General features: G+C 45.4%; 1 protein-coding gene across 1 annotated transcript in view; it reads left to right on the top strand.

Annotated features, from left to right (window-relative positions):
- Positions 1-9,540, top strand: part of LOC138492933 (uncharacterized) — an 83,921-nt gene extending 74,381 nt beyond the window's left edge. The window contains exon 3 of the mRNA XM_069620225.1: positions 9,401-9,540. Within this exon, the coding sequence (XP_069476326.1) occupies positions 9,401-9,540 (140 nt within the window). The remainder of the gene's footprint in view (positions 1-9,400) is intronic.
- Positions 9,541-14,334: the final 4,794 nt, after the last annotated feature.

Here is a 14,334-nt window from a genome sequence, read left to right as displayed (position 1 = left end):
AATATGGTAGCTCTAGCGAGTGCGAGATGGTTTTGGAAGTCTTTTATCTGATACCTCATCTAGAACTTCGGTTCTTTTTGGAGAACGAGAAACAAATGTACAGAAGCTAGCGATATCAGTAAAGAAAATTCGAGCTTCTGATATTTTGGAAACAGCTTGTTCCATGATGAGGTGGTGTGCATAGCAATGTACATAATGGGCATTTGTATACACTTCATCTACTTTCTTTTGGACGCCACCAGACACCCACCTCATTACACTTGCACCATCATATGTTTGTGCAATTACTTTATTTGTGTGGCAATCTTCAGTGAATACTTTGTCCAATTTTTCCATTATGGCAGTAGCAATGGTCTGCACACTAGAGACTTTAAGATGAGTAAATCCATGAAACCTTTCAACAATTCTGTATCGTTCATCAATGTAGTGATAGACTAGCACAGACTGAGTCTTAGTGGAAACATCAGTTGTATTGTCTGCCTGAATAGCCACATAATCTGTGTGTTTTAACAGCTCTACAATGATCTCTCTAGTGACCGTGAGTATGCAGTCCAGCAGCTCATTCTGATTTGTTTTTGAAGTGCCCTTCTATGCTGTTGCATTCTTTAAATGCAGTTCCATTGCACTGTCTATGCTCAATACAAAATCGACCAGGCCTCTAAATACACAGGATTCAAAGAATCTTCAGTTTCATCATGGCCACTTAAAGCCAATTCTAATGCACCACAAAAACGCACACAGTCGATTAATTTTGACAAGATGTATCAGTTCTTATCCTCATTATGCTTCATCACGCTCCGGCAATAGGCATCGTCCAACTGTGTTGCAATGTTTACACTTCCCAACATGCGCAGCTGTAATATATTCTCAATATGAGATTTGCACGATTCATGCTTCTTGCTTTTTTCTGACAAATGCTTTAAGTCAGTGACTCCTGTTTTCATCCAGGCCATTTCACCTCTAAACAGCAGGCAGGGGAAGCAGAACAACGAGCGCTTAGCAACACTACCAGTGAGCCATGTCTTCTTTTCATACCAAACCATGGAAAATGTGCATGTGTAGGCCTTTCCCCTACCTTTAGCAGACAGTTCAATTTTTAGATCTGACCGATCAGGCTCTAGTATTTTCACCTCCAGTTTTTCACTGTGTGCGAGTCCAGAAAATGGTTTTGAGAGCAATTGAGCCACTGAATTCATTTCCAGCAAGATTGACACCTGTTAATAAGCAACATTATGTAAATATGTATATGGGATCATGTAGTAATTGTTCAAAGATATGCTCTTTAATAACACAGAAGTATAATTTGAAGGTACTAGGCACAGATAACATCTGCAATGATACCCAATACAGCTGTACTTGTCTTTGACCAGTACAGCTCAGTTGGATATAATTGCCGATGTTATCTATGCATGAGTTAACATACATGCCCATTAGCAACTGTGACACCAGCCACACAGTACGTATTGCAGCTTGTTTGGCAAATGAGTGCTTATGGAAGAAATGAGGCAAGTTTGTTCTGTTAATACTGCTCTAAAAACATTGTTTACAATGTGGGGAGAAATGCACTTTGATTTTTCTGACTGCATCACAACCCCTACCCCTCCCAAGCACTGTGGGAGCAATGGCAAAGAAAGAAGGCATTCTTATGTTTCAAACGTCGTGGGATTTTTCAGCTGTAAAACTCAAATCACTGTATACGATTCAATTGGAAGATATCAGGAGATCATGAGGTAAGTGGGAACCACCGCCCAATCCTATCCTTCCAAAAACAGTTTCCAAATGGATGATGTTTGCTTCTGTTGACCCATAAGCAGGCTTTTTAGCATTATATGTCTTATGACTTTCCATTTTCACATGCCACCCTCTCGGCTAGCCATAGATACCATTCTTTAGTCTGTACTGTTCATTTGATTTTCCCCACTTTTTTGATCCCCACAAACATGGGCTTCTTTTCTATTTGTTTTTAAGCAAGATAGCCGTGTGCCTTCTTTACTAAAGAACCCAAACAGAGTTGGAGTGCCCTGAGCACAGAACCTTACAAAAGACTCATGCTAGCTCACCAGCCTTGTCGTTCTGGAGAATACTCACTGCAATGATGAACTCCTTCCCAGGCTATGGGAAGACCAAATCCCGGAAGGTGCACTACGGAGGTTGGAGTCCGATGTTTTAACTTTCACAATTAACCTGGACTGGTTGGATTTGTTAATGTAAGGTGTTTTCGATGGTCTGTAAAGAGAAAGAGAGAGACTGATCGGAGAAAGGGCAGCATAGGCTCAGAGCAGTATTAAAATGGTTTCAGACATGAAGGAGGGAGTGAACTGCTTGTAACATTGAAGCTGGACCAGAATAGTCTCATTACAATGTGCAAAGAGGTTGGATGCCCCCACACAAGTGAGTTTGCCCTTTCCCCAAAGTCTCTGAAGTTACCCTCACTACATTTGAAGGATTAGCCCCTCCACCACACCAAAATGTGTTGCCTTATTTATAATAAAAACTTAACAGAACAACTTAAATGTTATGGTTATTTACCCACCTATTGACTTCTCCTGGCCATGGTAATCCCTATGGCCATTCGCACCCAGTTCCTGCCCCTCCCCGCCCAAAACACCTCCTCATGGGAACTCTTGCAGCTCACTTTAATCAAGCCTTACCATAATAGTAATAATGATAATGTATTCCTTATGTAGCGCTACACACCCATAGGTCTCAGAGCGCTGAAATAACAGAAGACATTATTATCCCACAGAGTGGTACTCAATTATCGACCTCAGAAGGATGAAAGGCTGGAGGTTCTGTTTAGGGACCGTGATGAATGTGTCTCAACTGGACAAATATGCCATTTTAACACTACCTGGGCTAAGTGATCTAGCATTACCCTCAGGCACAATTTCATTATAGTTACTCACTTACTAGTCTATATGTGGATCTCTGGGCAAACAGAGCTTTAGACCCCATGAAATCTTGGGTTGTGTTTACTTGACCTGGCTCAGGTACAGGGCTATTGGCAGGCAGGACAGGACACAGGGGATAAGCGGTACTTGGGTCTGCTCTGCACTGTTAACAAAGGCCCAGCAATTACAAATGTAAAGCATTTCATTGTTTGCAACTGCGTTCATATGCGCACATTTTTAGGCAACTAAAATGGTGATGGGCTGTAAGAACTTGCATGTCAGGGAAGTGATTGGAAGAGAAGGAGGGGAAAGTAGACAGCTAATTCTTACAGCAGTTCTTAAGTGTGTGATTTCAGACATTATATAGTGAGGTAACTGCTTTTAACATTGAAGCTTTACCAGAAGAAGACTCTCTTTTAGAACGTGTTGAAAAGTTAGATTCCAACACACAAGTAAGCTTGCACCTCCCCCACAGTCTGTGAAGTTACCCCCTCTCCCGAGTAGCCCCTCCACCCCCCATGAAATGTGTGTCTAGTTGCACCATTGCTGCCAATGGAACAGGCCAGGGAACCTAGCAGGCATTGGCCAGTGTCTACGGCTGCAGGAAAGATGATTCACACAGCAGTCAGTGCCCTGAAATTCCATGTGTTCATTTTGCAGGTTTTAAATGTCCACATTTCAAACCTTTGAATAAAGAATCCTACTCCTCCTGTGTGTATATATAACTCATTCAAACTATGGTGCTGCTACTTTATAGGAAACCTAACCACTAACCAGGGCAGGCCCACGCCATGGCCTGCCAGGGCCTACTAGGCCTCAGCCTGTCGTCCACAGCACGGGGTCGGCCAACGACCAGGACGGTAGCTCTAATGTATGCAAGGGTGCTGCAGGTCCTGGATAGCGCATCTTTTGCATTGTGGTCCTGCTCCACTGAAATACGCATGTGACCTTAACTAATAAGATTACCTGCACATTTCGCAAACAAGTGCAAATGAAAAAGGCACAACGTTTGCACTTATTTTTTTAATTTGCTCTTGTTTTTGAGAATAAGCATGTGTTGTCCTGTGCCAGTATGCCTTGCCGTGTCCAGTGTACCAACCTTACATTCTGTACAGGCCTAGGCAAACAGCGGTTCGGTCCACCGAATAAGGGCTTACTGCCGTCATCCCTTTACAAATGTGTTGCTTGCAGAGAACTTGTGCGGTCATTGGCCAATAAGAGACTTTTCCGACATGATTCTTAAAGCATAAAACATCCACTGCATACGTTTCAGGATATACCCTGTACTGTATTTAATAATTGTCTGTACATTTTATGTTGTTGTAACTAAGCTTTGCATATAAGTGTAACTGCTGCGCCCTGCTACCTGAGGGTATGTCGCGCATTATACATAATAAACAAACATAGAAACAAACAAACTCCCCAGAAGCTCCTACCGCCCTACTTACCTGAGGCCTCCTCTCTGGTTATGCCGGCCCCTCGCCCTGGAAAATTAGCTCCTCTGCGTTTTTATTCACTTACATTTTCCTGTGCCTCTTCTGTTGCAGGTTTAGTGCGGTCATGCAAGCGATCATGCAGACTTAAAGACTAGGCCCAAGGATGCATAATGTAAAAGGGGGCACTGCGTTTTGCCTCTTTGTCCCGAGGATGCCAAAATGCAGGGCAAGATGTTTGTTATAAGGAAGCAGCCCCGCATCACGTGGTTCAGAACTTCCATGACACTTCTCTCAGTTTGTGCCCAGGCATCAACATTTGGTGGGCTTACCACGGCAGTGCTGAATTTGAAGACAGCACAGGCAAGGTTTGCAACTTAAGTCAGTTCTCAAAGTAAAGGGAGCTGCTGGGATTCTAATTTGAATGTCCCCGGTCACTATCTTTTTTCTCTGGAAATTTCCAAAAATGAAACCTGGTATCTCAGTGTGTTAAAAGTGCCGGCTTGTGCAAAAAAAAATAATAATAATAATAATCTTTCTAATGTACATTGCTTAGTGCATTAAAAATGCCGAGTGCCAAGGTTAAAACTGGGCGCATTTAAAGACAGCTCTACAGGAGATCAGCCGTCGGGGGGGGTCTCACTTCTACTATCCTTTTGCACAAGTTTTGATTGAAAAAAATTAAATGTTCTCTGTGTGACCTTCCAAAACGTTCCCCAACCCAAAGCCATTCAGGGGAAAGTACAAGTTGAAGCGATGGTTAATGTGAGCGGAGTGAGCTAACAATTCTATTTTACAGGCAGGGCAATCGTGCATGTTCTGCTATTTAGAAGTAAAGTGTGCAAACTCCGCCCCCCATGACGTCTCATCGCACTCACCAAAACTAAGCACATAGGAAGTGGGGGAGCAGTAAAGTGGGGTCTTTTTAATATCGATGGATGCTAATGTTAAGTCAAGTACTGTTCTAATTTATCGTCACCTAAATCATTTTCAACTGTTGTATGGAAAACATTTGCACACAGTATGATATTAGATTTGCATTGATGTCAATTTGTCAAACAAAAGCTGAGTGCCTTTTATCTTTGGACCAAGAAAAATGCAGAAGCAGTGGTGCTGGAACAATTGAATGGGGGTGCTGGCTCGTGTGCCTTACCAAAATCTTGCCCGTGTCAATTTACAAAATCATAAGGGTTTTGAACAATCCTGATGTTCCTGAATTAGCATTAATGTCAAACGAAGTGACCCATTCAACAGAAACGTTAACATAAGACATTGCTGAAGCAGAGGGCCCAAGGCCCAGTGGTTCATGTTAAAGCAGATTATTCCAAACGTATCAATAAAATGTGATACGGTAGTTAGGGTATGTCATTCTTAGAGCATGTGTTCAGCACCATATGGACAGTTTAGAACTTCTAAACTGTCCGTGCGGTGCTGGAGACAGTACACTGTGGAGCAGACCTGGGCAGTATTAGGGCCCTGGCCTGCCCACGGGCCCCAAGGTGTACTGTCTCTAGCACCACACGGACTGTTTAGAAGTTCTAAACTGTCCGTTTGGTGCTGGAGACAGTACACCTTGAGAAGCAGTCGGGCACCTCTCTTGCCCGACGAGAGAGGTGCTGCCCGACTGGCTTCTAAATCTAATGGAGCCGACTCACTCGAGCACTGCAAGGCCAAGCATGGCAACTTGGCAAGCAACAAGTACAAGTTGCTGTGGCCAGTACAGAACAGTTGTACTTACTGCGGCGGACCGAGTCAGAGGGCAACCTTCTTTAGCCTGCTCTGTCTGCTGACTGTTCTTTCTCTCAGAGGGCAGCACAAGCACGAACAACACGTTCAAATCACGACGATGATGGAAGAGAGAGAGAAGTGTGGGTGGCTCATGCACCCTGAGCCATCACCCCACCCCCACACTCAAGTCATTGGCTGCCTCCTGCATAGATGCAGTAATGTCGTTGGCTGTTTACCGGCCATTGTCAAACAGCCAATGACATTACTGTATGCAGGGAGGGAGGGAGACTCTCTCCCTCCCTGCAGATTATAGCTCTTCGGCGTGTTGTTTGCGCACATAGCGATACTGGTGGGGCCCCAGTTTAAGCGTCCTGCCTACCTCCTACTTAGAAGGGTTAGGTAAAGTGCGTGGAGCTATGAGCTCCAGACACTTTACTATGAGCAAAAGCAATGTAAAACAGGACGAGCCCCGCTGTTGCAGCCAGCCCATTAATAGGAATCCTATTCATGGGCCGGCTGCAACTACAGGAAGGTAATTGTCGCCACAGCGCCCCAGCGCTGCTGGCAAATACAAACAGATTCAGAAGAACTTCTGAACTTCTGAATCTGTTAACACTCACACCTGGTTGGGGGTCCTGGTGGGGGGGCGGCAGCCACTGTTCTGGGGTGAGAAACAGAAGTGAGGTACACTCAGCGGAAGCAGTAGAGGGGCCCGAGTGTGGGCATAGGCAGTGGACGGAGGTGGCATAGGTGCCAGAGATGAAGAGGACGAGGTTGCCAGAGAGGAGCAAGAAGGAGTTGCAGGAGAAGGGAGGAAGATGATAAGATGAGGGAGGCGCTTATCAAGAAGGAGGAGATTGGGCTGAGAGCCCTGGACAACGACTGTACCATTTAGATGGACACTGATGATGGATTTGGAGGAATACAAGAAGGCTAAGATGACCTCCCATCGGGTGCCACTATTAATGGGAGAGGAGGAGAAAGGGGCGAGAACAGAGACTTTATGAGGGGTCCATATGTCTGGAGAGGGAACAACAAAGAAGATGTTGGTGAGAGTCTGTCTGGAGGAAGCGCTGGTGTAGGTATCAGCGATAGGAAGGCCCAGGTTGGAGACCAGCATATCCCGCTTGAACATTTTCTTTCCAGACTTAGTAAGAGGGATAGGATAGGAGATAGAGTAGCAGTTGGAGTAGATGGGAGAAATCGAGAGCACCATAGAGGGTGCAAGGAGAAAGGTTGGAAGGAGAGAGGGGCACAGCCCATTGCTGCGAATACTGGATGTACAGAAGGTGGGTGGGGGATGATATCACAGAAGGCAACACAACAAGAAGAAGCAGGGCAGGTGACACACTACAGGGGAACACAGTAACCACAGTAACCAGCACACTTGAGTTCGAATTTACCACAGATTACAAGTACAGCACAAAATGGAGATTCACAGATGTAAAAGCACACCTAAATTCGAATTTACCAGAGAGCACAAGTACAGCACAAAATGGAGATGCACATATATAAAAGCACAACTAAGTGCCAATTTTTCAGAGAGCACAGGTACAGCACAAAATGAAGATGCACAGATGTAAAAGCACACCTAAATTCTAATTTACCAGAGATCACAGATGCAGCACAAAAAGGAGCGGCACAGATGTAAAAGCACACCTCTTTCACCTTGGCAGCCCACTCAGTGTCCAATGTTTTCCCAATTTCTGTCCAAATGCTCTATATTCTTTTTAAGAGTGGCCAATATTGGAGTGAACTATTGTTTTGAATTCTTTTATAGATATCTTTGGCCTCAATGGTGCAGCTGTAGAACAAATATTGTCCATAATAGCTGCACCATGCTCAATACATTTCTCACAGGCAAGTGAAGGATCAATACCTGCTAGGGCTCTCCTCAACTATAGCCAAACAGAATCTTTAGTGAGCTCCTGGGTGAGGTCCATACAACAGCATGGTCAATCTGTGTGGAGTCATCCCATCCCAAATCTTCAAGGTGGGAGAACCTCACACTAGATCTATAAACTATTGCACTACCTCCTTCTCTCATTCCAAATCTATTCTTTGAGTTTCATACCCCTGAGGGAGTAGACAGTTCAGTGGTATGTGCAACCACTAATCTGGCATTTCTTAGGGCTTCTTTAAGTAATCTGCTCACTGAGCCCTTCATATTATCTTATTCACGGCCTTGTATTGCCTCGATTCCAATTTCCCACATTTTATTGAGTGCACACAGCGGCAGTGATCCGTAATTATTTTTAAGATCCCACAGTACACTTCTATCATATTTGATAACCATTCTCTAACTCAGATGTACTGGTATAATCAGGATGCTATTAACTTCTGTACCTTAAGATGTTACTCTTCCTGAAACCGGCAAGGTTGCTCGCCGCTCAGGCCGCAAACAGGCCTAGAAAGGCTTTGCGTCAGCACTTCACGCTGACGCTGGCCTGTTCTAACCTGTGTCACCATGGCCTCCCATGTGTCCCCAACCTATGCCGTCACCTATGTGCGCGCCGCAGAGTGGACTGGGAGATGAAGTCTGTCCAAGAAGAAGAAGAAAAGCACCTACCCTGCTACACATTTTGTCCGCCTTAAAGTAATTAAAAATCAATTCAGGGGTTAATCCCAGTGCTAATAAAATATAGTTAAAAGCAATAAAAATGCCTGGCTGATTCACATTTCTAAAATAAATATATTCACTAAAAGTGCATTAAGCAATGTCATTCACGTTAAAAAAAAGTGCATTAAACGATGTCCTTCACATTTGGCACATATACAAATTCTAGTGACATGCTGTTATTTTCAAAGTTTAACTGTGACGAATCAATTTCCAGGGCATCATTGGTCCAGGGATGAATATCGGTTTCTAAACCATCTATCAACCCACAACTCTAGTACACCAGAAAGGATCCGAACAGATTGGAAACACAAGTGAATTATAAACCGCCTTGTTCAATTTTGGTAATGTGGTCGGCATGGTAGGCTTATCTCTGCAAGGTCGTGTATCGTTGGTTAGCTGCAACACTGCGAAAATACAATTATTACTCAATGATAAAAGGGACTGTCCAGTGAAGTTTGTATAAAAATATCTACTTTATTATTATTACAACATTCAACCCACCCTGTAAAGGAACACAGAGGACAGACAGTTTCACAAAGGAAAGAGATGCACTCTGGATACTGACAGGGGGGTAGTCAGTAAAGCAATCCGTCTTAACGGTTCAAGTTTATTTGGTTTCAGCACCAAGGGAGCAAGGGGTCATAAATGTCACTAGGGGCTAAGGGGAAGAACCAGGGGGATAGAATCATAATGTACCTGATGCTTGAGATGATCTTGATGCTCAGCAGCTTTGAATCAGTTCCAGGATGCTTTGCAGCTCCTGCGACAGAGTTCGAGACGGGAGACCGCTGCTGGTATCAGGCGGCAGACTGTTCGGCAAGCAAGGCTGGATGGACAGCTGCAGGCTGGCCTTCACGACGGCTTGTGATCAAGAATCGCTGTCTCTGTGCTAGATGGTGGATCTAGAATGTTGGTCGAGGCATCTCAGACGGCTTTAGTGACTGCAGCGTGACAGCAGTCAGTGGTGCAGCTGGTCGCAGTCCGAGGGCTTGACTGCCTCGAAAATGTCTGTAAAAGATGGGCGCTGGTTGGTGCTTGTCATGGCACTCCTCCTATATTCTTTGCTGGGCTTGTGGCGTCCTTTAAGGTGGATGATCCAAACCTGGGGAGAGTGTTTGCAGGCAACGGCCTTGCCCTTTGGTCAGAGACTCTCTGGCACTTCCCACCTAGGAAGCATGCTGGCAGAACCTAGCAGGGAACTCTGCGTGCTGGCTGGGTACTGCTTCTGGAGCTGGACAGATCGTCTGAGGTCAGTATCTCCCTCTGTTCCCTGTGTAATGTTTAGGGTACAGATCTTGCTTCTCTCTTGGAAATCCTGGCCTTCCTTCACTGGCAGAAGCTGTAAGCTGTAAAACAGACTGTATCTTCAGCCAGCATCCAAATAAGTCCTTCTTCTTACTCCTTTCGATGTTGTCGGATGATCTCCCAAAAGAGGGGCTAAACCCTCTTTTGAAGCCAAATGAGCCCCAGCGATTGGTGCAGGCTAAGCCTACCTTAGTAAACCAATCCTGGGTCTCCACCAATAATCTTCTGTTATGCTTGAGGTCATAACCAGTGTGCTTTGCAGCAGGGAAGGTAAGGGGTGACAACATGTAGTACTATGTCCCACCCATCTTCCCGTCTGTTGTGGATCCAAGTGTCTCTCTGGTTAATTAAGCTCTCTGTGGCCCCTGATCAAAGCGCAGGTTTCCCTTGAAGTTTGTGGTGAGAACAGACTTTCTGTCTTCATCAATTCACATATTTCTTCCCTCTGAAAGGGGTTTCCCTGCAGGGTTGCCTACTGTAAAAAGTTGTCCCAGATATGACAATCACTGCCCTTCATACAGAGGGGTGGAAGCTAGCTTCAAGATGACACATTGCATATCCAAGAGGTGTTAGTTTCCTGTCCCTTGTGTTAGTTCTGTAACCATACCTCTTTGCAGGCCTGCTTTCATTTAACTCTCATCGTATGCGCTGCCACCACACAGAACTTTTACAATAGAACAGGGTGAATCCATGGAGCCTTTGATATTTTAATTAGGCTGGCCATGTCTGGAGGAAGGTGTTGCCTTCCCCCTTCCTGAGATGCATTGATGTACCCGTGGCTGCCACATTCCAGCTAAATGTGACAAGGAGGACTGAGCCTGTAGACTGTGTCTGTGTACACACGACTTGTGTTTGTTGTGCGGTGAGCAGAGGAAAATGTGTGCGATTAGCCCCACACATTTTCTGAGGTTGATCTCCCATCATTCATTTTCATTACAAAACTTTTTTTTAAAAGCACCGGCGAGTGCACACTCCCCATGCGGATGGTCGAAGTCCTCACACTAACCGTGCATTGCATGTATTCCTACATATTTTCAACATTTCAATAGACATTTTGGGACTTGTAATGTTCCTTCAATGTTTTTTTTTTTTCTCCAGGAAACTGCATGTCCCAGAATTATTGAACATGTCACACGGTTGGGATAGATAGGGGAATTCATCGCAGGGCTGTTTTGGCACAACTGATACTTGGCTCCCTGGATAACTTTTGGACAAAAGTATATTGGTGTATTGTCAGAGAAAATGTTGGAACAGCATATATACCTGCCATGCCCAGGTCAATGCAGCCCTCTTCTCCCGTCGACGTAGCACAGACAGCGAGCAATGAGAGGGGGCATTGTTCCGCCAAAGACTTTGAGTGATGTTGGGTCACAAGAATCCTTGTAGGCCGCGTGTAGGCATTCCTACACCTCATGTACTCCCTGATGTTACCGGGTGGATAGAGAAGGCCACACATTTGTCCCAGATAGCTTCCTAGAGGCAGGTGTTCTTCTGGGCAGGGCTTTAGGTCGGGACGTGGCCAATTAGCTGGGATGCCTCCTTTGCCACCTCTTCCCAAATGTCATAAAGCTCATGCACAGAGAAATGCACGTTTCCCTACCCGCCATCGCCAGCAGCAGCTCCTGCATCGCTTGTGTACTGCGTTATAACCTTCGGTGGACATTTCTGCTGGATGGCTGTGGCAGTGGACTGATTCTGCGTGGATTGTGTTTTTTAAGGTTTATCCTGTACCACTTTCTGTTTCAGTTACATAAGGCAATATTATTTTACATGCAGTAAGTCCTTTCCCATCAGTGCAGATTTCTGATATGTTCTGCATGCAGCAATTACAATTAAAGGACTTTGAGAAACCAAGGCATACTCCCACGGGCACCACCACACTTCTGCATGCGGTAACGTTAATAACTGCATGCAGTTTTTTTTTTTTTAGGACCAAATTAATAATTGAGGCCTGACCAGCCTGCTGAATTTACATATGTGGGGCACAATATAAACACAGGACTCCAGTCATTAAATCATCAGATGACGCTGCAATGATGATATGATATGATATGATATGGTATTTGTAACGCGCCTATACACATGTGTTTCAAGGCGCGACGAGGCAGGGAGGGGGGGACAAGGGGAGACAGACAACGATCTTACTAGGCCAGGTGTCATTCAGATCGCGCAAGTGCAGGGGTGGGGGAGGGGGAAAAGTGCAAGGGGAAGGGGAGGGGGGAAGTGCAGTACAAGGTAAGTGGCGTAACGTAATAAATAAATAAATAGGGCCAGCTGGTGGCAAGTGTGAGGTAAGTGCAGAACAAGTGCTGGGGGAGGGGGGGGGGCTGTAGGGATACAGAGACAGTCCCGCAGTGCAAAGGGGTTCCAGGGCATCAGTGCAAGTGGAGAGTGGCAGGGCCCAGGGCCGAGGCCGTTTAGAGTGGTCCAGTTGCAGGATCAGTGCAGTTTCAGTGAGGAATTAAATTAGATGTTCAGCAGGGGAGAGGGAGAGAGAAAGCAGAAGCAAAGAGGAAGGTTTTGAGGTGCTTCCGGAACCGGAGATGGTGATAGACCTTGGGAAATGGTCTGTCCATTTAACTCTTTTATAGTATGTGAGTGCTTGTGCGAATTAACCAGTGGGGGGTATATTTTGCTCATGCACAGGACAAGTGGAGCATCACTAGCAGTGCAAGAGCCCTTCAGAAGCACACACTCAGTGAAGGCTTTCCCACCTAAACAAGTGTCTAGCACAGGTAACAGCTTCCCTTCGCACAGAGAATGTGCACAGAATGCCTGTGCTGTGTACAGCGCGGGCAGCAGCAGTGAATGCAGAAGCGAGTGCACCACCATCCCACACACACACACACACACCCGCCCGCCCCCCTACCCCCTCCCAATCCCCACACACCCCCACCAGATATGCATGCGTAGAGGCAGGGTAAGCTTCACTCACACACTTAACTGGTACACCACAGTGAACAGCCGTGCACACGTCTTGAGAAGCAGTTGCACTCGTTTCTGTGTCTTCGTGCTGTGTAAGGGCACAAGTACACAGTGATTAGGTGACAGGTCAACCTTAAAGGGCTACTGTCATCCAGAGCCCCAATACTACACTATGTTAAGAAGTTTGACATAGTGCCTTGTGCAAATAAGCCAAACCTCAACGCTGCCAGCTATGTCACTTCAGATGACAGCATTGCTTTCCCTGCGTGAGTGATACGGGCACTGAGAATGCTATTGTGTACGCTTTATCCAGACGATTCATTGATGGTTTGGTTGCGCCATTATTTTCGAAAAAACGTATGCATACGATTTTGAAAGCCATACAAACGCTGAAAAAATGAAAACGTGTGTATAAGTGGCTTCCAGTGGAGACCGCAAGGTAAATACAATACACATGCAATAAAAGAGATTCGAATTCGATACATCATCGCCTGGTTCACTACAGTGACTTCTTAAATCATATTACAAGGCCATTCCTGCACCATCACTCATCGGACAGCAAGCAGAAATCTGTGCCACAGCTCCCTGGCTCCTGCACGGCCTTCCCTCCTCCCATCCTGCACTCAGAAGCCTGCAAAGAGAGCCCACACTGCATTTTATTTCTTCTAGTATCATCTTACTACGCTAACAATGTTACCTTGTTTATATAGTGCCTCTGTCTTTGTAATACAAAGCCTGGCCTAAACTCACGATGTTTCTAGGTTGTATGTGTAGTATCAGATTTTAAACATTGTTTCGGTTGCCAAAACACCGTCTACACAACAAACACAAATGCATGGCTTCGATGGCAAATTGAAACATACGGAGAACAGTACACAAGGATGCGTCGTAACTTGCTTTTGGGGGCTTTTTTTTACATTTGTGATGGTCACCTTTGGGAATGTTGGGCCAATAGAATACTGTACACATTTGAATATGGTATTATGTGCACATGTCGAAGTATTGTTGCATTTGCCCTTTGAGCCGCTGACAGTACTTGAGAGTAGCAGTACAAAGGCCCTGATTCATGGAATTATCTGCACGGAAAATAGGGGACTTGCGCGCGCAACTGCAGACAAATCTGCCTTTGTCGATTCATGGAATCGAATGCACAGTACTTTTCCTGGACTTGCATGCATTTGACGCTGGCCTGGCACGTCACTGCGAGTGGAGGAACGCCTTGCGCGAGACCCCAAACAGAGTGTGGGCCGGGCCTATGCAGCGAGCAAAATAGGGGGCGGAACATGCAGAATGAGGAATTACATGTGAAAATGTGGGTGTGTTGAGGGACGGTCCACGGTCAAATAATTGCACACCCATACCAGTGCAAATAAACACGTATTCATGGATTCGAACTTTGAATGTGACATTGAGTTTTCTCAGTGCCACTCAC

The sequence above is a fragment of the Ambystoma mexicanum genome, chromosome 10 (assembly GCF_040938575.1).
Source record: "Ambystoma mexicanum isolate Mex_15411 chromosome 10, UKY_AmexF1_1, whole genome shotgun sequence".
Lineage (NCBI taxonomy): Eukaryota > Metazoa > Chordata > Amphibia > Caudata > Ambystomatidae > Ambystoma > Ambystoma mexicanum.
This window is presented reverse-complemented; position numbering and strand designations above follow the sequence as displayed.